The 22,428-nt window shown below is 34.4% G+C and overlaps 2 protein-coding genes across 2 annotated transcripts in view; one reads left to right on the forward strand and one right to left on the reverse strand.

Moving 5' to 3' along the window:
- LOC126969731 (GPI transamidase component PIG-S) overlaps positions 1–1,136 on the reverse strand; it is an 89,727-nt gene extending 88,591 nt beyond the window's left edge. Inside the window, exon 1 of the mRNA XM_050815289.1 lies at positions 967–1,136. Within this exon, the coding sequence (XP_050671246.1) occupies positions 967–1,000 (34 nt within the window). The 5' untranslated portion in view covers positions 1,001–1,136. The remainder of the gene's footprint in view (positions 1–966) is intronic.
- LOC126969723 (protein I'm not dead yet) overlaps positions 1–22,242 on the forward strand; it is a 76,665-nt gene extending 54,423 nt beyond the window's left edge. The window contains exons 2-15 of the mRNA XM_050815277.1: positions 1,366–1,462; positions 1,674–1,833; positions 2,402–2,667; positions 3,931–4,045; positions 4,505–4,608; positions 4,947–5,072; positions 5,632–5,757; positions 7,194–7,308; positions 9,803–9,894; positions 11,033–11,133; positions 12,399–12,491; positions 13,766–13,959; positions 15,807–15,944; positions 17,188–22,242. Coding sequence (XP_050671234.1) covers positions 1,422–1,462; positions 1,674–1,833; positions 2,402–2,667; positions 3,931–4,045; positions 4,505–4,608; positions 4,947–5,072; positions 5,632–5,757; positions 7,194–7,308; positions 9,803–9,894; positions 11,033–11,133; positions 12,399–12,491; positions 13,766–13,959; positions 15,807–15,944; positions 17,188–17,502 — 1,986 coding nt within the window. The 5' untranslated portion in view covers positions 1,366–1,421 and the 3' untranslated portion in view covers positions 17,503–22,242. The remainder of the gene's footprint in view (positions 1–1,365; positions 1,463–1,673; positions 1,834–2,401; positions 2,668–3,930; positions 4,046–4,504; positions 4,609–4,946; positions 5,073–5,631; positions 5,758–7,193; positions 7,309–9,802; positions 9,895–11,032; positions 11,134–12,398; positions 12,492–13,765; positions 13,960–15,806; positions 15,945–17,187) is intronic.
- Positions 22,243–22,428: the final 186 nt, after the last annotated feature.

Here is a 22,428-nt window from a genome sequence, read left to right on the forward strand (position 1 = left end):
TGTTTTTTTTTTCAAAATTAGGGATCCGTAATTAAATTGCTATTTTGTAACACAAGATGTAAAATCGAAAACCTATTTTTGCGTGCGCTGCAAAAACTATTGACAATAGAACAAAATGATGTACAGGCTATAATATAGGCAATATTTTATTACTTATAAAACTATCGCGTGAATTATACTTTATATGGCAAAACAACATTTGCCGGGTCATATACATTTATACTAAAATTATTAAAAAAACTGGTATATTATTTACCATTACTGAACATAATATATTATATCATTGACAAATTTCAATTCATTTCAAAATATTGACTGGATTGGTTGAGATTTTGTATTACATACATTCATTCCGACTGTGCATGCATTCCTCAATTTGGGTATCAAATTGGGCTCCATGATCTGGAACACCAGTGTTCCTCTATGGAGTGTTTTTCAATGAAATTTTTTTCCACATGCAACCAAACTGTGGAATGAGTTTCCAGGATGATATGACAGGGTACTTTTAAATAAAATACATATACTTTACTAAATGGCTGATAATAGTGCTGTGATTCTCCTCGAAACGCAGGAGTAGTGGGTGAAGATCACTTCCATAAATATAAATTACAGATCTTTATATTTGATTTGAGGAAAACATAACCTTGAAGTAACCATAAAATTATTTTAGTAAGTAGATACATAACAATAGTAGCAGTGTAGTGTTATTTTAAAAATGATTGTTAACTGTATCAACACATTTTAAAATATGTATAATGTATCCTAATTGAGAGTAAAAACATCGAACAGATGCGAAATAAACAAATAAGAAATATAATGGAAATTAATAAAAGTGTATAAGTAATCCCAGTTATTATATTCTAAGGAATATAAATTGTTGAAATATTTGCTCTTAGATCTATAATAACTATTAGTTTAATAGATAATTCGAATAAAAACAACAAATGAATAATTTAGTTTACTTACCTCCAGGCGATGATTTTGTTGCTTGCTTAGACATTAGTTCAAGTTGAAGGTGTTCTCACTTTTCCACAATTTTATTATAAATTAACTATGCTTTTTAAATTTCTATGATTATTATTATTCTTTCGTCGCCTTTTAAATCTAGATTATAAAGTATAAACAAAATAATAAATATTATGAATTATTTTTGACAATATATACTCTCTTGTCAATTTGACAAATGACATTTAATTGACATATTTTTTTGACACTTTATGAAACGACTGTTAACGATTCGTTTCACGCTGTTATTATTATTTAGGAGCAATAATATGTATGATTTTTGAATTAATTGACAGAAGTAGAATTGACTTTTCTAGGATCATGGAAATTCTTAACAGCGTTATTATTTTTCATTTGCAGAGTAATTGGAGAATGTGGTAGACTTTTCTAAGAAGGTAAAAGAAGTAAACCTTAAAATGTCTGCCGCTGTAGAAAATGGCGTTCCAGATGATGGACGGTAAGTTTAAAAAAATTATGGATTTGTCGTATTCGCTTATTTATAAAGAAAAATTATACTTATGTGATCTCAGCAAGTTTAGTGTACGTTCTACTCCGGATATCATTTGTTAATATTATTTTTTGCACATTATTTTTAATCTTTATTATATTATGTTGTATGAAATCAGAAAACTTCTTCTCCCTTAATCTTTTTTATATGTGCATTGCAGTGGTACAACATATTACTTCTCAATACCGAGGACGAGTGCATCGATATGGCAAAGAATCAATTTATTTGTTTCTATTTATTGGAAAGCTCTGATCGTAGTAATAACGCCTCTCATTCTATTGCCTATACCCATATTAAATGCCAACTCTGAATCTTTTAAGGTAAGCATCACAATTTCGGTACCATTGGTAGTTAAAATGTGATTTTGATTTTTATTAAAAATACGCACTTAAGATATGAGACAAATCTTCATAAAATTAGTAATTATCTTTTGCTAGATAATTATATGTTATTACAATGCATTTTTTTTTCAAAAAGACGAATAATACTTACTCACTTAGCCTTGGATTACAACCGGATAAATCCTTAGAATAAACATATACAGTCATGCTAGTAACTAGGTTGGATAAAATAAATTATTCTGCAGATACTAAAGCACTTTCATAAACTTTGACTCATAATATAAACACTTAAATTATTGTATTAACTCAGACGTCCTATACACATACAAGTGCATACATCTTAAAGAATAATTCACGCATTTTTTCAAACATAGGTAGGTGCACACTCTGTCTCTCACACACACCAAGAATGAGGGATTCTCGCATATCCAAAGCCATATTCTAAATAAATTATACATATTAATACTATTTTAATATTAAATAAAAATATAATATAAAAGTACGTACTAAATCAAACATTATTATGTACCAACTATTATGTTTTCAGGCATTCAAATGCATGTATGTCGTACTTATTATGGCTACTTATTGGGTGTTGGAATTATTACCACTGCCAGTGACATCAATGTTACCAATAGTATTATTCCCCGCTCTGGGCATCTTGGACTCTGATAAGACGTGTGCTGCATATATGAAAGAAACGAACATGATGTTCATGGGAGGTCTGATGATAGCAGCGGGGGTGCAGCACTCAAAACTACCCAAGCGGGTGGCTTTGTGGACAGTGCAGGTTGTTGGATGTTCTCATAGAAGGTAAAGATCGTAAGAATTTTTCGCAAGGCATCGTACAAACTAATGATGCGATTTCATCGTAACACTAAAACGTTTCCGTATAAACTTTTTTTAAGGAAAATAAGGGACGAGACGACCAGGACGTTCAGCTGATGGTATTGATACGCCCTAACCATTACAATGCAGTGCCGCTCAGGATTCTTGAAAGACCCAAAAATTCACTACAACTGCGCTCGTCACCTTGAGACATACGTTGTAAAGTCTCATTTGCCCAGTAATTTCACTACTACTTCCAGACCGAAACACTCTTCACGGCAGAAATAGGCGCTGTAGTAGTACCCATAATCTAGCCGGCATCCTGTGCAAAGGAGGCTCCCACTGGTACTGAACTAACTAAACTGATATCGTGACACTAGTGCAGATATTCTAAACATTTGATGGAGCAGTGTGTTGCAATTACAATTACTAGGGAATCATTAGATTCAGACGCTGTTTTGCAATTGGATGAATCAGTTTTATAAGAAAAACTGTTAATTTCACAGATTACATGCTAAATTAAAATTACACGCCAACGAAGCTATTTACCATAGCTATTTAATTACAATATACTATCTTGTGCATTAGTTCAGATTTTATATCGACGTTTATATATCTATACAATATAAAAATCAATTGCTGTTCGTTAGTCTCGCTAAAACTCAAGAACGGCTGGAACGATTTGGCTAATTTTAGTTTTGAATTATTTGTGGAAGTCCAGAGAAGGTTTAAAAGGTGAATTAATATGAAAATTATCGGAATTAAATAAAAACAACAATTTTGTTTTTCCTCTGATGTGTCCCCCGTCGTTCAAAATCACATTGAAAGAATAGTTTAAAATGAATAACTAATTAGAATTTTTGTATCTTTCTAACTTTCTCAGGAGTTAAAAAACAAACTTACTTTTAGCTACCTATAGTTGGTACGTAGATTAACTACAGTTGCTAACTATGATGGCAATACAAGGTTTACTGGGTCAGATAGTTAATTATATATTTGCGTGTTGCTGTTAATTTTAAATACCAAATAAATAAATTTTAAAAGTAGGTAAACATAAAAAAATACGAGTTGTCTGCTGCATTGTGTGACCAAGGTGGGAAAATAAACATAACTAGTTTTATTTGCCATTTTTTTCCGGCAAGTCGTCAGTTTTATTATAATGAGATATATGTTCCTGGTTATTTATTAATTGATTTGAATTTTTCGTAAGATATTTATTACAATTATAATCAAGTCTCATTCTTTCAGATTGAATCTTGGTCTAACATTTGTAACCATGTTTATATCGATGTGGGTTTCCAACGCTGCCGCAACAACCATGATGGTGCCAATTGTTGAGGCTATCTTAGAAGTTTTTGAACAGGTATCAACTCTATGATTAACACGATGAACTTTTCATGATTTTCCGACACCATGCAGTTAGTCGATAAATCTTTATGTAATATCGTGTGATGTCTAAATTCTATGTGTTCATTTAGTAAGTGACACTGTCAATACACAACAACAGGTAACTATGATAAGCAAGACGTTTCACTACTGTACAGTTTGATTTTATGTATTTTTGAAATAGTCCCTTTTGCTGCGGCCATATTGTCGCTGTAAGACGTATATTTGCGTCGTCGGGACACGCCAGGTTAAGCAACTCTAAACCATTTGTGTATAAATGTACAGTGAGATATTTATTTTTTGTCAAAGATGTATAACTTCTTACACAAGTAATTTTTATTAATTTACTCTTCCCAAAATGCTTAATAGCCTTACGTGCATTCAAAAAATACCAATTAATCCCGTAGGCATACTTACTTAATATTAATTCTTGCAGCAAGGGCTTGGAGATGTGTATCTTAATAAGAAAAAAGGGACTGGGGCAGAAAATGGAAAGGACTCGAAGGCTGTTATAGAACAAAAGAAAAATACAGAAGAAGAGTAAGTATTACAGGAATTTAAAAAGATACCGCAATGAACCACGTAAAACGTAAATCGTTTTTTCGTTAAATCATCTTTGTGATTTTTGTTTAAGTATTTTTATTATAATGATTATAAGGGTCACATGTTGGAAGCTAATCAACCGAGTACATAACACAACATAATATTACATTTGTTTTTTTTTTATCTAAATATTCCTACTCATCAAAGTTTCTTTAATTGATATGAAATGCAACCAAAATCATTGCGGCGCATTGGGCAGAGACTAATACTCTTACTTACCTGCATCCTACTAAAAAGGTAACTAGTATTATTAAAAATATTAATTTAACTTTCAGGTCTCCAATACCAAGCGACATCACAATTTGTTACTACCTCAGCATCGCATACGCGTCTACGTTGGGAGGATGTGGAACTCTTGTTGGCACAGCTACTAATTCTGCATTTAAAGGAATATATGACTCGTAAGGTTTAATTTCATCTTTTAAAATACAAATCAAAAACACGGGTTGCTCCCCGGGTATGATGGCAGAAATGGACACTTTAACATTAACGTTGTGCATTTTTGAATGTTTTGGAATGGTTAGGGAATAATTTCGCACGAATTGCTTTATTTATTAGTATAAAAGTACTAGCATTTATGTGGTTTAATACAATACTCATTTATATTTATCGTGCGCTATCGTACACAAGAATGATAATTTATATCACATAAAATAAAGTAATAAAACTTTAGAACTACTTATATTAAAATTATTTTACATTAAAAAAAATCAACTTTCATACATAATTTCAACGACTGTCTTACGAATGTTCGATCAGGTCACGTGTCCTGACGCGAGTTTAACATTTGTCTGTTCTATTGCGAAAATGACTAGAATTTATCATATTTTTCCCATTAGTAACTTCTATACCTACTTAATTCAAAAGGCTCATTTTAATTTTGAAATTTTTTCGAAAATGTAATTAATTGGGTTTCACATAAAGTTGGTAATTTAGATTAAATCAGTATTTTTTTCATAGCGAGTTCCCAGAGGTATCAGGATCCGTGGACTTCTTCTGGTTCATGGCGTACAGTACACCTCCAATGTTGCTGATGCAACTGCTAGTGTGGATCTCCCTCCAGGTCACTTTTATGGGACTCTTCAGGTGAGCCACTCTTTCTCCAGTAAATCTTGACATAGGAACTAGGTTAACTCAAAAACTTAAAAAAACAGTGTCATCAAACATTTTTCCTATTTTCATGAAACGATATAATTTAATAATGTTTTAGAACTAAACATATTTTACGTAAATCATGCATTGTTATATTGTTATGTTTTTCCGATAATAGCGAATGAAAAGCATTGCGTCATAGAAGGTAGTAACTTACCAACTTAAAAATTTGATACAAATTAATTACAATGAAATATAAAATAACATTATTAACGTTGTAAATATATTTCATTACTTAATTGTTACTAAATTAAGCTTTATTATTATCTGTGCGATTTTCGATTCGTAATCTGCTTATGAACATCCTGTTATATTACACATCATAATACCAAATGTTTAAACAGTTAATTATCTATTAGAGCATTAATAATTATTGTAGATATATAGATTTAAGTAGTAATAAAAATATAGCAGCGGCCTGTAATTTTTCCATATTGCCTAATGTTGAGCATGGGCGGCCAATCCAACGAACTCCTTTTAAAACACTCCAGGGTGGTACTGGCTCCCTAAGTAAGAGTTCTCGTTTGGGCCACCTGTCATATTCTAGAGAGGTCACAATTCTGCTTTCTGCCAAGGATAACCCAAAAAGGCTGCCGGTAATCCTCTGGTGTTGCAAGAAAGCGTGGGCGGTAGGGATCACTTAGGTCAGATGCCCCACATGTTTGTTTGTCCTCTCACTCCATAAGTAAAATATGTATATTAATGCAGACATCATTAGAAGCGTACTATAATATTATTAAACATGAAACTAAATAACCAATCAAATGAAAAATAAATATTTTGTTACAAATATTTACTACAACTTCCAGTCGGAGGCCCCTTTGCACAGGATGCCGGCTAGATTATGGGTACCACAGCGGTGCCTATTTCTGCCGTGAAGCAGTAATGTGTAAGCATTATTGTGTTTCGGTCTGAAGGGCACCGTAGCTAGTGAAATTGCTGGCAATAAGACTTAATAGCTTATGTTAAATTATTAACAGTTGTAGTGCCGTTGAAAATTTTTGTGTTTCAAGAATCCTAAGCGGCACTACATTGTAATGGGCAGGGCTTATCAATTAGCATCAGCTGAACGTCCTGCTCGTATCGTCCCTTATTCTCATAAAAAAAACTAAAATAATATAGTTTAATGAAACAAATATTAGGTTTATCTTTGGTAGTACGAAACCGGTCACTTTACCCTAGTTATTTCCCGTCACTCAATTATCTGAGTTATCAGTTTGTTTGACCACAATACGAAGTAATTGCCGTCAGTAACTCGACAATATCCTCATACTATTCAATTCTAGGATATTTGGTTTTCCGCTATTTGTTTCAGTCATAGTAGTTTAAGGATAATTATTAATATTTATGACGCTATTTCTCACTTGAAGGCCAAACAGTGAAGCGGCGAGGAAGGTAAATGCTGCCTCTTCTGGATCATTAAACACGATGAAGGTTATCCGGGAACAGTACAAGAATCTGGGACCAGTAACTTTTCATGAAAAGGTACCTTAGAACATAGATAGCGCTCCAATTAGATACCGCACTGCCTTAGAACAATAGCTTTTTTTTTACGGCAACTATTAGATGCTGGTGTAAGTTGCATCTTGACACTCAATATCATCATTTAAATTTTGTAACATACGCTTTGAGTAAATTTACAGTGAAATTAATAAAATACTTACTTATTATAGGTATTAAGTTCCTTATTTTCTTGTAGTATTATTATTACAAAGTTTTACTACGCAACCCGGCTTTTTAGTTTCAATTATTTGCACACTTGAACAGAACATGTGGCACGTCAACGCCACACGTTGTTCGATACTAGCTCGAGTACGCCCACACGGGCGTACTATTAGTTGTCGCACTTCGGGACTACGCCTGCGGTATCTAGTTGGAGCGCAGCGAGATCAATTCTTAATCTAAGCCTTAGAAATGAATTACGTAGTATGAATACAATCGTTAGTTACACTTAAAAGAAAAGAGCTGATGAAAGTGGTGGCGCAATAGGCTGAACCATCGATTCACACCACGGAGACCTCGGTTCAATTCACAGCACCAGTGGGAGGCTCCTTAGCACAGGATGCCGGCTAGATTATGGGTACCACAACGGCGCCAATTTCTGCCGTGAGGCACTAATGTGTAAACATAACTGTGTTTCGGTCTGAAGGGCGCCGTAGCTAGTGAAATTACTGGGCAAATGATACTTACCATCTTATGTCTCAAGGTAAAGAGCGCAATTGTAGTGCAGCTCAGAATTTTTGGATTTTTCAAGAATCCTGAACGGCACTGCATTGTATTGGGCAGGGCCTATCAATTACCATCAGCTAAACGTCCTGCTCGTCTCGTCCCTTATTGTTTTAAAATAGGATGTGTTGCGTTTCTGAACAGTACTGTTTCCAAGGTTTCACGTTACAACCTAGCTTCATAAGATACATAATAGCTTTAAGGGTAAATGTATACACTTTTATAATAAAGTCCCAGCCACAGTTCAGGCATTATCTATAAATAAATTTAGATGTCTTATTAAAAAATGGCTCTGTCGTAAATCCTATTACTTCACAGCTAAATATCTAAGTGATTACAGTGACAGCCTGGGACTAGTTTATGATTATTTTTTGGAATAGCAATGACAGTACAATGTTGTAAATTTTATCAAAAAGAGCGCAAAAAAAAAAGAATGCTGGGAGAGTTTCTTGCGCCGCTTCTTCTCTCTCAGAGCGCCATTTGTTTCCGAAGCGGTAGTAGTTTCTAGTATATTAGAAATAACATAAAAAAGAATTCTGAAGGAATCCATTTTGAGAAAATAAATGCCTTTTATGTCTTTTAGTATTTAGAAGTAAGACATACTATACTCCGCCTTGATATTGGTAGCTACACGATTTAGTTTATCAATTTAGTCCGTTCAATCTAGACATTCGAAGGTGCATAAAATCACAATAAACTGAAAATGAGTAAAATTGTTCAAAACAAGATTATAAATAAAAAAATTATGTTACCCATCATTCCTGTGTATGGAAAAAATTTGAGTCGAGGTCAAAGGTCAAAAAATGAGGTTTCGCAATTTTCTGCAAAACCATGAGTTTTATCATAAAACTGCCCCAGATAAAAATTATAGATCATAAAATTATCTATAAAAATTGATCAAAATCTTTTTCCTACGAGCCACCGTTTCTAAGATTTTTCATTCAAAAAGTTGTAAAAGTTGTTATCGTCATAATATGCGCACGTTTCCACTACCAGTGAGGTAGTGTACTTAGCGCGTGTTTTTGTTTTTTTATTAGAAGTAGTTCTTGAATAAAATGTTCTTGTGCAATCTGAATTTTATTTTTGTTGCAATTGTAAATATGTAGGTCCACCACGTGAGCTATTGTCCTTCACATCAGACGGAAGATGTCCACTGCTGGACAAAGAACTTCAACGACCGCGACGATCGTTCCTGCGCTGCCCTCGTCAATCTATTCCGGCGATCTTGACCACATCGTTTTACTATCTTGTGGGCGGCCTACCAGCGCTGCGTCTTCCGGTACCTACGGGGTCTCCATTCGGAGACTTTACTGCCCCAACGGCAATCTGTCCGTCAAACTCTGCTTACTACTTACTAGTTATCTCAAATGAATTATTAATTTATAGCTGACCCGGCAAACGTTGTTTTGCCATATAAAGTATAATTCAAGCGATAGTTTTATTAGTAATAAAATATTGCCTATATTATAGCCTGTACATCATTTTGTTCTATTGTCAATAGTTTTTGCAGTGCACGCAAAAATAGGTTTTCGATTTTACACCTTGTGTTACAAAATAGCAATTTTATTACGGATCCCTAATTTTGAAAAAAAAACATAACCTATAGCCTTCCTCGATAAATGGACTACCCAACAATGAAAGAATCATTCAAATCGGACCAGTAGTACCAGAGATTAGCGCGTCCAAACAAACAAACAAACACTGCAGCTTTATAATATTAGTATAGATATCAAATGTGTGTGGTATGTTTCAGTCGTCTGGCGGTCTATTCATCCTGGCGGTGATCCTGTATATATTCAGGAAACCTGGATTCATGCCAGGCTGGGCTGACGTCATCACAACCATGTAAGAGAGATTGCATTGATATTGTAGCTAATAACATCAATTAATACAAATGTCTAATATCTAACTTGTAACGTAATACCTTCGTAGCATTATAGATCGTAGAAATATAAATCGTGCATATTAGCTGTAATAGCGCATGCCGAAAGATTCGTTCTTAAAAGAACATATCATTTTATATACCGTAATATTAGCTCTTATAAGAACCATTTCATAATGTACATCAAGTCATGCAGATCACCAGTAGTCATCCCATCGAAGTACAAGTATCGTCACGTTCTCTCGAAGACCGCAGATATACTCACGTGACGAGTCATATGCTCCGCGTTATTCCTATATTCCTCACATTCTATATACTACTCAAGCAGTTGTTTTATTTAATCTCCAAACGCTCAGTCTCCAAAATATCTTAAATACCAAATTGACAGAGACTAAAACGTCACACTAAATTAATACGAATTTTGATTAGTAAAAAAAAATTGTTGTAAATTAGATATAATTGCCACCTGTTAACCTCTATTTCGGCAACGTATCGCGATCGTAAGACGTAGCTGTCAAGCACACCAAAGTAATAAACTGGGCCTGTTGTCATGCCTTGCCTGACAGCAAGAGGCTCTATCTAGACGTAGGATATATATTTAACACTCGTATGATATTATGTAAAAAATTTAAAGTATAACACGTTTATTATCATTGAAATTATTTTCTTTGACTGTAATCTGTTATCTTTTAATGACATTTAAAAATATTTAAAAGTGCAATTTTATTTTAAACTAGCTGAACCGGCATTACACAATAAAAAAATACTGTTTTTTATGAATATGTCAATAATTATTATCAAGAATTATTTCGTAAAATATGCTCACTGTTGTTATGATGAAATTGTTTCACAGCAGAACTGTCAAATCGTACCTACGTCAATAAATTCTCTCATAGAAAATATGTCCATTCAAAACAAATGTTGGAAATAAAAAAAAATTTGGGTCCCAAATCGAAATCAAAACTATCGTATCTCTCAAGGTGGACTAAACTGCACTCCATGAATGAAAATCCATTCATTAGTTTAGGAGTTCACTGGAAACAAACATCAGGACACTGGATTTATATAAATATTATGATAATGAATATCTATTGCTTTCAGGCGTCTGAAGGATGGCGTCGTTTCAATGTTCATTGTTATCCTGATGTTCATACTGCCGATGTCTGTCGATTTTATCAAGTTCTTTTCCTCTTCATCATCATGTAAGTTGTCTTTTTTTAATATTGTAAGTATAAGAGGGGGCAAATGCCAAATGTCCATGTCGCACCTACTCCCATAACAATTGAGAACTTTACTCTCGAAAATGTCGACGAGTACGTCTACCTCGGACAAACAATCCAGTTAGTCCAATTTCTAGAAAGAGGTCACTTGTAGAATCCAACTCGGATCGGCAGCGTTCGGGTAGCTCCGTTGAAACTTCTCGTCCCAAATACCACAGTGTCTGATGACGAAGGTTTTCAACCAGTTTGTGTTGCCAGTGATGACTTCCGGTACGCAGACGTGTTCGCTAACTATGGGCCTTATGAGTAAGCCCATGGTCTCTCAGAGGGCAATGCTCGGAGTTTCCCTGCGAGATTGAATCAGATATGAGGAGATCCGTAGGAGAACCAAAGTTACCGACATAGCCCAAATGATTGCGAAACTGAAGAGGCAGTGGGCAGGGCACATATTTTGACGAACAGATGGCCGTTGGGGCAGTAAAGCCCTCGAATGGCGACCACGGACCGGAAGACGTAGTGTTGGTAGGCCCCCCACAAGATGAACCGACGATCTGGTCAAGATCGCCGGAATACGTTGGATGATGGCAGCGCAAGACCAATCGTCGTGGAATTCTTTGTAGGAAGCCTGTGTCCAGCAGTAGAGGACTTCCGGCTGATGATGATGATGAAGAGGGGGCAAATCATTTCACAGAGGTAACAGCTAATTTTGGGTAGTTAGAAACTGTTAAGGGTACCCACATTTCTTTGTATTGTGCTACTCTCAAAAGAGTAGATAACAGATTACAGCCATACTTGTAACCCGCGAACATAGCACCTAAACTTCCAGTGTTCATGGGTAGCCCACACCAAGAATGATATTTAATTAAAATTAAATTAAGAAACAGCCGATTTTAAACAAAAAAGTAGCCTTGTCAAAACTTTAAATAATAACGACAATTAGTTCGCCAATATTTTTTTTTATGGAAAAGGAGGACAAACGAGCGTACGGGTCACCTGGTGTTAGGTAGGTGATCACGGCCGCCCACATACGTTGCAACACCAGAGGAATCACAGGGGCGTTGCCGGCCTTCAAGGCAGGTGGACGCGCTTTTTGAAGGTACCCATGTCGTATCGTCCCGGAATCACCGCACAAGGAAGCTTAAACCACAGCTTTGTAGTACGTGGAAGAAAGCTACTTGAAAACCAAACTGTGGGGTTGATATCCTTATTTTCATCAAATAATTCAATAAAATGTGTCCACATTTCAGATGAGGAGTTGGCACAATCAAAACCATCACCAAGCATTGTTACCTGGAATATCTTGAAGGAGAAAATACCCTGGGGTCTACTGTTCCTGCTTGGTTAGTATCTATCGGTTTATAACACTGGTCTTCGTAAATAATATTATGATGTTATAACGAGTTATGACAAGTAAATCAAATATGAAGGTCAACTTAGTTTAGCCGAGGCAGGTCACAGTGACGTCACGCATCCTAAAAAAGCAATCTGCCTCTTTCACATACAAGTGCTAAAAAGTGTCTGAAAATATTTCTAAGCAGAATATTTTTTTTTGCCTAGTTTTTAGTACTCATACCGCTTTCGCCTATGGAAGAAGGTCAGGTTTGATAGTTTATGATGATACAGAAAAGTAAAATTTTGTAAAACGTTTAATAATTGTTGACTTTTTAAATTGTAAGACCGTATAAAACATGAAATAATGGAATACATATGTGGTCAATGTATTTTAAAAGTCAGATTTTTTTAAACTTATTAACATTTCAATTATTTATTGAAACTTGCCCTGTACTGTGAAAGCCGGGTTTATTTTATATATTATGACCATTTAGCAAATTAAGTAAAACGTTTCAGTTTCTTACTATGAATATGAGAGCTAATTGAGCTGCAGCTAAGGGTCTCGTGTTTTTTTTTATGACAATAAGGGACGAAACGAACAGGCCGTTAAGCTAATGGTAAAACCGAAAAATTCTGAGTGACACTATAATTGCGCTCGTCACCTTGAGATATAAGATGTTAAGTCTCATTTGCCCAGTCATTTCACTAACTACGGCCCTCCAGACCAAAACACTGTAATGTTTACACATAACTGCTTTATGGCTGAAATGGCTGAAATAGGCGCCGTTGTGGTTCCCTTAATCTTGCCGGCTTCCTGTCCAAATTAGCCTCCTACTGGTAAATATAAAAGAAGCCCATTGAAGTTCAAAAATACAGAGAAAAAAAAAAGTGTGTGCGTGTAGGTAATCTTTACGCCCGATTGAAGTAAAACTAACTTTAGGAATCATTTTGCGCGGCGGCCATTTTGGATTTCCTAAATGATCCCAAATTCGATCTGTATACCCTCGAGAACTTCGGATATGATATCCATATTGTTGAAATCAAAATTCAGCGCAATGACAACATTAATAGTTTTAAAAAATAAGAGCTGGCAACGGCGCATTTATTGTCTCGCTTTTTCGTTTCGTCGAGTGTCAAATGACAACGATTCTAAAGGTGTTCAAAAATACACAAAACCTTTTGGGTTTCTTGCAGTAATACCTTACAGTTGTTTGTGTAACAATTAAAAATCGATAGCCGAAAAAATGTCAAAAGGAAAAATAATTTATTCAATGATTGTCAGGTGGAGGCTTCGCCCTAGCTGAAGGCAGCAAGGCAACCGGACTCTCGTCCATGATCGGCAGCTCCCTGAATGGCCTCCATGGCTGCCATCCAGCTATAGTACTGCTTGTGGTGGTGCTAGTCACACAGTTCATCACCGAGTTCACCTCCAACGTGGCAATCGCCAATTTAATATTGCCCGTGTTAGCTAATATGGTAAGTGTATTGTCTCGCGTGAAACATCTGTTCTTCAGTAAGAAGCACTACACATTGGAACTGGCGTTCCCGTTGTTTTTATTTTTATTGCGCCCAGACAAAGGGAAAGGGCTACCCTCCGAGATAACGACGGAAGGGAGGTGGTGAATGCTCATGCATACTTACGCTGCGTTGGTTATGTGGGACTCACGTAAAATGTAAGTACCTACCCACTAAACACCAGCTGAGGTTGGCTTTGAGCAGGTGCCCTCTAAGCCTTCATCGAAGGCGACCTTCCCTTGGGGAGAGTGAGGCGCAAGCGGCACTCCCTATGGAGTATCCGTTGGGATGAATGAAGTATCCACTCCAGTTGTGCTGTGCATTCTTTATACAGGGTATTCATTAAGTATGACCAGGTGATTATTCCGAAACTATTACAGATATCAAAAAACTTTAAACTGATATATATCGAAAGTACGTTACCTAATCAGTAAAATAACTTTTTAAAAATCAAATGAGATGTATCCAAACAAAATTAAACACTCCCATACATTTAGTATGAGATTTGTACAAAGATCATTGTCATCCGCAACAAGGACATCACTCCTAACATAAAATATTTTTACTTACTAAGAATTCAATATTACTCACTTTCGATATCGGTTTAAAGGTTTTGGATAACTGTTATAGTTACAGAATAATCGCGTGGTCACACTTAACGATTACACTTAATGTCACTGACGATATCATGACAGTGAATGTTTTGACTAGATGTCAAGACACTACGTTATTGTTTAATTATAATGTATGGTTCGATTTAATTAACATAAGAAATAATTTGTATCTTTAACATTAATTAGCCTTTAAAATAGCCGTTTTTTGTACTTACATTATTCTTAATAATACAATAGAGCTGTACATACCTGTAAGGAGGCTATTCTGTTCAATGTTTCTTATTTTTGTATAGTGTACAATAGCTGTTGATGTGTCTATAATGAATAAATAAATAGCTGTAAAAATAATAATAGTGCACTGAACATCCGGGGCGGTGCTATTGTAGAGGAGAACAAACGAGTGTACGGGTCACCGAATGTAAGTGAAATCGCCTACATTCTCTTGCAAATGCACAGGAACCACAAGAGAGTTGCTATCCTATGTCGTATCGTCTTGAAAACGCTTGGAGGCTCACGCCATACATCAAGAAGGTGAAGATGAGTCGTATATAACCTAAGTTGGACACTTTGTGGTTTGAAAATGAAGTTATGACAGTCAATATCAATTGGACGGAACAGTTCTCGTAATAATTGCAAAAGACACATACCTAGAATTTAAAAGGGTGTGAATGCCGATTTCATTAGAGGCATACGAGATAGTGTTACTGTTATTGATACAGTTTTTCGTTTATATTATCATACTCGGTTATGTCATTGATTGTGGCGACGTCGTGGGGCGAGTCAATTCTGCAAAATAGGGTCGACGGCTTAATAATAAGGCTTGCCTAACTATACTACGTCATCTGTCGTGCTCGTGAACGAGTGCTATTTGTTGTGGTTGGAGAAACCTTATCCTGCTTTTGTTGTTAATTTTTAAAGATATATTGTAAGTATTAACAGTTCGCCGCTATTTTTTTCGCCGTGTTCACAGCTGACACAGTCTATCTAGACGTATTATTAAAATAAGATATTTTATTATAAAGTGTATTTTTTTTCCTCGCCCTTTTTATGTTCGTGTAGAACTTTTAACAATGTGTTTGATATTATCTTTAATTTAAAAATATATAGGTGAGATTTTAAATATTTGCTCCTAAGGATCAGGTCATCTCCTTTTATTACTTATTCCATTGTGTTAAATGATAAGTTTGTTGACAGGCGCGATCCTTGGATATGGACCCTCGCTACCTGATGGTGCCGGCGACCCTGGCCTGCTCCATGGCCTTCCACATGCCAGTCGGCACTCCGCCCAACGCCATTGTAGCTGGTGTCGCTCACATACCAACATCTAAAATGGTAAGACTTCCAAACAGACTATACAGATATTCGAAAACACTCTTTGCCTATGTAAGATTTAAACTTATTTCTTAATACTAGTCGCTCGCTCCGAATTATTTATTACTGAATTTGATAGAAGTAAAAAATATAATGCCGTACTCTCTCTAACAGCAAACTGACAAACCAAAAAAACCTACCATTTTTTTTGAAGTACACCACCTACACCTTTTTTTTATGGAATAGGAGGACAAACGAGCGTACGAGTCACCTGTTGTTAAGTGATCACCGCCGCCCACAATCTCTTGCAACACCAGAGGAATCACAGGAGCGTTGCCGGCCTTTAAGGAAGGTGTACGCGGTTTTTTTGAAGGACCCCATGTCGTATCGTCCCGGAAACACCGCGGAAGGAAGTTCATATATACCTTTAGGCTTGTTACCACATACACCTCGGCTCGTTATGAAAATAATGATGAGAGTGAAATTTTAAGATGCGCGCGCATCACTGTGACACAAAAGTAACAGGGTGAAGTTGGTTCCTGAAATTTTCTAACGTTTGCGACATTCTTTATTTTTTTTGTTTCTTCATCCATTATTAGGTCAGGCAAAGGGTTCAAGCCCATACAGCCGTATTCATTATTTAATAATTAATTGTCAAAGCCATCTTTGCAAGACTTTTACAATATTGTTCTTTCTACGAAATAGCAGGAGGAATAAATAATTATATATGAATTTTTGCTTTGTTACGCCGAAGAAGTATAATTTCTTGCCTGCATACATAAACACACACATTTTTTTTATATAAGTGGGTGCAAACGGGTAAGATGGCACTGATAGGGTGCCCGTAAAAATTGATCCCTGGCCTCAACGTTTAAATTATTGTCTGAGAGTCTATGTAGATCGTAGTGTATGAGCTTTATATTTATTCAATGCTATTGTATTATTATATAAACTAACCTATACTAAATATCCATTCTTATATATTTTGTATGTAGTTACATATTACTTTAATTAATGTTAAACTTTGTTATTCATCATGTAAGATACTAGTAACTATAAAATTAACATGTGGATAACGGTGTGGGTTCTCACTAAAATTAAATTTAATATCTACTATACTTTGAAATTGTTAAATGTATTCTGTGAACTGTTTGTTGTCCCAAAGAAATAAAATAAAAAATATTATTTAGTATGTTGTTATTGTTATGGCAATATAAATAAATATAAGTGTAAATAGACTTTAAGAACTCAATTAATCTTTCAGGCGATTGGCGGTATCGGCCCCAAAATTATCACAACTCTAATCGTCTGGGGGGCCTATCCCACCTGGGGTTCTTTGATCTTCAAACCTGACGACATAGCAGCCCTAAATAGTCCCGTGACGCGTTCGGCGCCAATCGTGTCCCCGTTGAAGCAAAACTTAACCCTGAGCTGCGGTGTGACGCCGAGCAACATTGGGTCTGTTAGACAGTTCAATTGTTCCCTTCCAACGAACCCAGCTCTAATGCAGAACTCATTAACTGCGGATATATTTAAGACAGTTTTTTCGTGCAATTCTTTACCCGCAAACAAGAGTTAGGCATAATATGTTTAGTTTTTAGCTGACACCTGGGTTAAGACCTTCTTTTAAGTATGGTTGCGCAGCAAAATAATTATGAACATTGATTTTAGTGAATTGCATAAGAAAAAGAGTCAATGAAATTTTGTTTTTCTGTGGATTCTATGAGGTTTTAATTAAAATATGCTTTTTAAGATCAAATTAACCAAATACTTGACGTGGATTTAATAAGTCGAAATTGCAAACTTTTTCAACGAAGCCTCCACCATCTTATCATGATAAATACAATAAATATACTTTAAGGAATTCTGGTAATTCCAATCAGATAAATCTTGTTAGAAAATACTAAATAAAATCAAAGGGTATCTTACTCTAATAAAGAAAAAGCAGTCGGAAACCACTACTAGTATATATAATAATACTATAAATTGTTACTCTTCAAATTTTTTAATGAGCTGTACGGCCGCTGCCGTGATATGACGTCATCATGTCAAATTAACAATGATGACGTATCATGAACGACTTTAGGTTCGGGTTTCTATTTATTATTCTATCAGTACTTGTGTTTACATGGTTAACTAACTTCACGACTATAGAGCAACCTGACGTTCGCGATTTCGTTATATTAGACGTGAAATTTGAAAATGGAAAAGGTATAAAGGTAAAGGGATTGAAAGTATTTATCTGTTGAATAAAGAATAGGTTTTTATTTTAAATATTTACTATCGCCTTGATATCGCTTGGGATTTCGACTTGTTAGCTTACTGTTATTAAATTTGTACGGAATTATGTATTTAGTCTGAAATTGATACTTAGATTGTCAAGTTATATCTGCACCATGGTGCTATAGTGGCTGCATTAAATGAACACACGGGTCGAACAACTAACCTGTAATAATATAAAAAATGTTAAATGAAAGTTGATATGTAATTGAAATTTTCAAAGTTTCAAACAATATACAGGTTGTCCCAAAGTTATGGGACATGAAGGGAAAGTACATTAAATATCGAAGATAGGCTATTTTACTGAAAGCAGACTTTATGTTATTTTTAAAAGTTAGTACTTCTGCATTCGAAGATTTTCTTAAAAATACTTGCCTCATCTGGTAATCGAACCGATTGAAATGTAAAAACAAAACACCCTACTTTTATGATGGCAATCGAAAGAATGGCCAAAAACTAATAACTCTTCTTAAGTAACATAGTATTTTAAAAGAAAGGAACAACATAACATGAATGTTTTCCTACTTGGATTTGGTACGAATGGACCGATTAGATGGCCGGCCAGATCCCCGGACCTTACACTATTAGATTTCTTCTTTTGGGGATACGTGAAAGATATGCTATACAAAAAGCGATACGAGAACGTGGGCGAGTTATAAACAGAATTGTGTCATATCATATCGAGTATTCACCATAAAATGATAAGAAAATCAACAGGCAGCGGACGCATTAAAAGATTGGCGATTTGCGTAAGACAAGAGGGATCCCATTTTGAGCATTTAATTAATTAATTTACAAAAAAAATACCCACTTAATTGACTACTTTCTTTTAAAATACTCTGTTACTTAAGAAGAGTTATTAGTTCTTGGCCATTCTTTCGATTGGCATCATAAGAGTAGGGGTGTTTTTTTTTTACATTTAAGTCGGTTCGATTCCCAGACGAGGCAAGTATTTTTTTTGTAAATCTTTGAATGCAGAATTACTAACTTTTAAAAATAACATAAAGTCTTCTTTCAATAAAATAGACTACCTTTGATATTTAAGGTACTTTCCTTTCATGTCCCATAACTTTGGGACAACCTGTATACCTACCTACAAAATTTTAATCACCTTTACGTGAACGCTAGTCACTTAAGGCGCGGACTGACTAGGATTGTAAACGCTACAACCAATTCTACAATATTTGTGTTAATCATGTGGCTAAGCTGCGAATGGACATTTATGTTAATGATTTTCTTTTGTTTATTCAAAATTCACATATTTCATTGAAAAATTATTCGGTTTAAGTTTTAGAAAAGTACTAATTCTATTAATTTCTTTAAAAAATGAATGTTGTTATAGCTGAAAATTCGTGTTTGGGAAGCAATTTCCAAATTTTTTATTGGATGTTTCAAATTATATATAAATATTCTATTCGGTTCAAAATTTTCTTTAAGTCAATATTTACGAATATTATTGTGAATATTATCATTGCGTTATGTTGTAATCGACTCTTTAAGAAACCAATTTTTGTGGAAATTGAGGTACGACCGCGCCTTAAGAGTTCTAAACGGCTATCATGGCGGAGCGTTGGACAAGTCGATTTCACCAGTCACACACACAACTTATAGGTTGTTCCGAAATGACATTATGTTATTAAAATAAATAAACAAATTAAATCAATTAATTAATTAGTTTTAACTGTGCGTTCCTTTAATGTCGCCATTGTCATACTTCACGCTGTATGATATAGAATAATTATTTATATATTAATCTGTGATTGTGTGAAAGTGTGAATATTCAAAATCACTCAATTTCGATTTAGTGCAATGTAATTTCATTAAAAGGTAATAAAACCTACTGGTTTATTTTTGATTTCATAGTTTTCGAAAGCATTTTACGATGTGGTATTTATAAACATTTATTCGTGCATTTACAGCCACAAAGTAGTGAATAACCATTAAGTACCTATCCTACATTAATATGTCAAGCATTTTGTATTACCTCAGGCGATTCGTTGCTCCAGTGTAACGAATAGTCTCAATTTATTAATTGGAATAAATGGTTATTAATGGATAAAAGGGTGCGGATACGGTGATCTGGTTATTTTAAATTAATTTTAGTCAGAAATTTTGTAGATAATGTTGTAGCTAGCTATATTCGTAACATGGACTTATTTACCGGTCTGCCTTATAATAAATCCTTTGAAAAATAGTCAGTTTTTAAAGCCTAAATTATTTTTTGTTCATGTTAGAATAAATCAAATATTTAAATGATTTAGGATATGAAAGAGATATGGCTGGTTATAGAAGTAAATTTAGTTCCTATATATAAATACGTGTACATCGCTCTTAATAGACGACAATATGGTAGCAATACTTAGTTAACATTTATATATTTGTAGCAAATTAGCAACTCCAAATACTAAATAAAGTTACCAGGCGAATAACATCTATTAGGAATTTTAAAACATGAAAAGTTGAAAGGCATTCGAGCAGTACTTTTTGCCAGTATGCCAATAAGTACCTAGTAATAATAAAAAGGTTTTTAGAAAAGAATCTCGAGTGGAGTGTTAAAATACAGACTTACATACCTAAAGGTGTTAGACAGAACAACACGTTTATTCTTATAATAATAATTGTGTTATGTTTAAAAGGTCATCTGTGAACATAAGTTGTTGCTTTTGACGCTAATTCTACCCACAGTCTTGCATTTTTTTACATTAAAATAATTTCATCATTAAGTTTATTGATACAGCATTATTTCCACAAACCTATAATAATATAAATGTATCTGTTAACACATTCTAATTATTTTTTGTTTCAAATGCATTTACGGGTTAGTATCTGTAATATCTACGTAAATAATTTTATATATAAAACCAACCGGAGATGACCTCTTTTTTAATATTATGTACAAGTTATTATAGAATTGAAACAGTAATATTAGTATTAAATTATTTGTTTTTCTTGCGGGTTTTATACTTTGTGGAAAGATGGCGCTTATTCGCAATCATTATTGATGTGTGCTTCCTTAAGGTGCTCCCACACTGCTGTTATAAAAATGTTTACAAATATTTGAACACGATGTTATAAAACGTCTTCTTGTGAGATAATGTTAGTAAAGTAGTTAACAAATAAAATATTGTCATTTGTTTGAAAACATATTGTATACTGGCAACAGCCGGGTTTGTGGAGTGTGCGGTATCATGATGTCTTGTTTTCAAACTAGCAATACCGCAGTTGTAGTCATTAAGTTCGACAACTAATACTACGCCCAAGTGGGCGTATCCGAGCCAGTCTCGCACAATGTGTAACGTTGACGTGACACATGTTCTGTTAAACTTTGCTAATAATTGAAACTACAAGAAATAAGAAAGACACTGGGATCACATATCATCAGTAAGTGTTTTGTATTTTGTTAATTTCAATGTAAAATAACACGAAGCGTATGTTACAAAATTTGAAAGATGCCATTGAGTGTCAAGATGCCACGCACACAAGCGTCTAACAGTTGCCGAAATAAAAAAGCTATTGTTCTTAGGTAGAGCAGTATCTAGTTTGAGCGCAGCGAACCAATCCATAATCTAAGCTTATAATAATTAATGTTTGTATACCTTTCCATCAGTGTCGTAGCACTCAAAACATCTAACAATTCCTAACATTTGTTTATAATTATTTGTGCATAAGTATTAGTGTTGTTGTAAACTATTTGTAAACATTTTATAACAGCAGTGTGGGAGTACCTTTACATTTTAAAACTTGTATACCTCAACAATAATTCGAAATATATTAATCTTGAATATTGAATCTCGTAATGATGTAATTTGAATGGGCCTTTTTGCTAATTGTTATAGTAAAAATACAAAAACTGTGCCATTTGTCACGTTTTGATTAGTGAGTGCTATTACAGACAATAATTAATAAAATATTATTATAAGCAAACTAAGTGATTGCAATAATCTCCGTTACAGATTTATTTTAATGATTGCTTAATGAATGTACGGCTTGTAGATAATATGATACTGTTATTTGTTAATAAAATATATAGTTTATTAAACGTTTTGTTTCTTTCCATATACCTATTGTTTCTTTTCTAATTTAAACAGTATTTAATCTTTCAACAAACCTGAGCAAATTTGCAGGGTCGACCGCTGCGGGAAAAGTTGTAGGTGTATTTTAAGCCGAAGTTATTGATAGATTTAATTATTTTACAACCTGATAGTTAAAGTGACTTATTTAAGAT

The sequence above is a fragment of the Leptidea sinapis genome, chromosome 19, assembly GCF_905404315.1.
Source record: "Leptidea sinapis chromosome 19, ilLepSina1.1, whole genome shotgun sequence".
In the NCBI taxonomy this organism is placed as follows: domain Eukaryota; kingdom Metazoa; phylum Arthropoda; class Insecta; order Lepidoptera; family Pieridae; genus Leptidea; species Leptidea sinapis.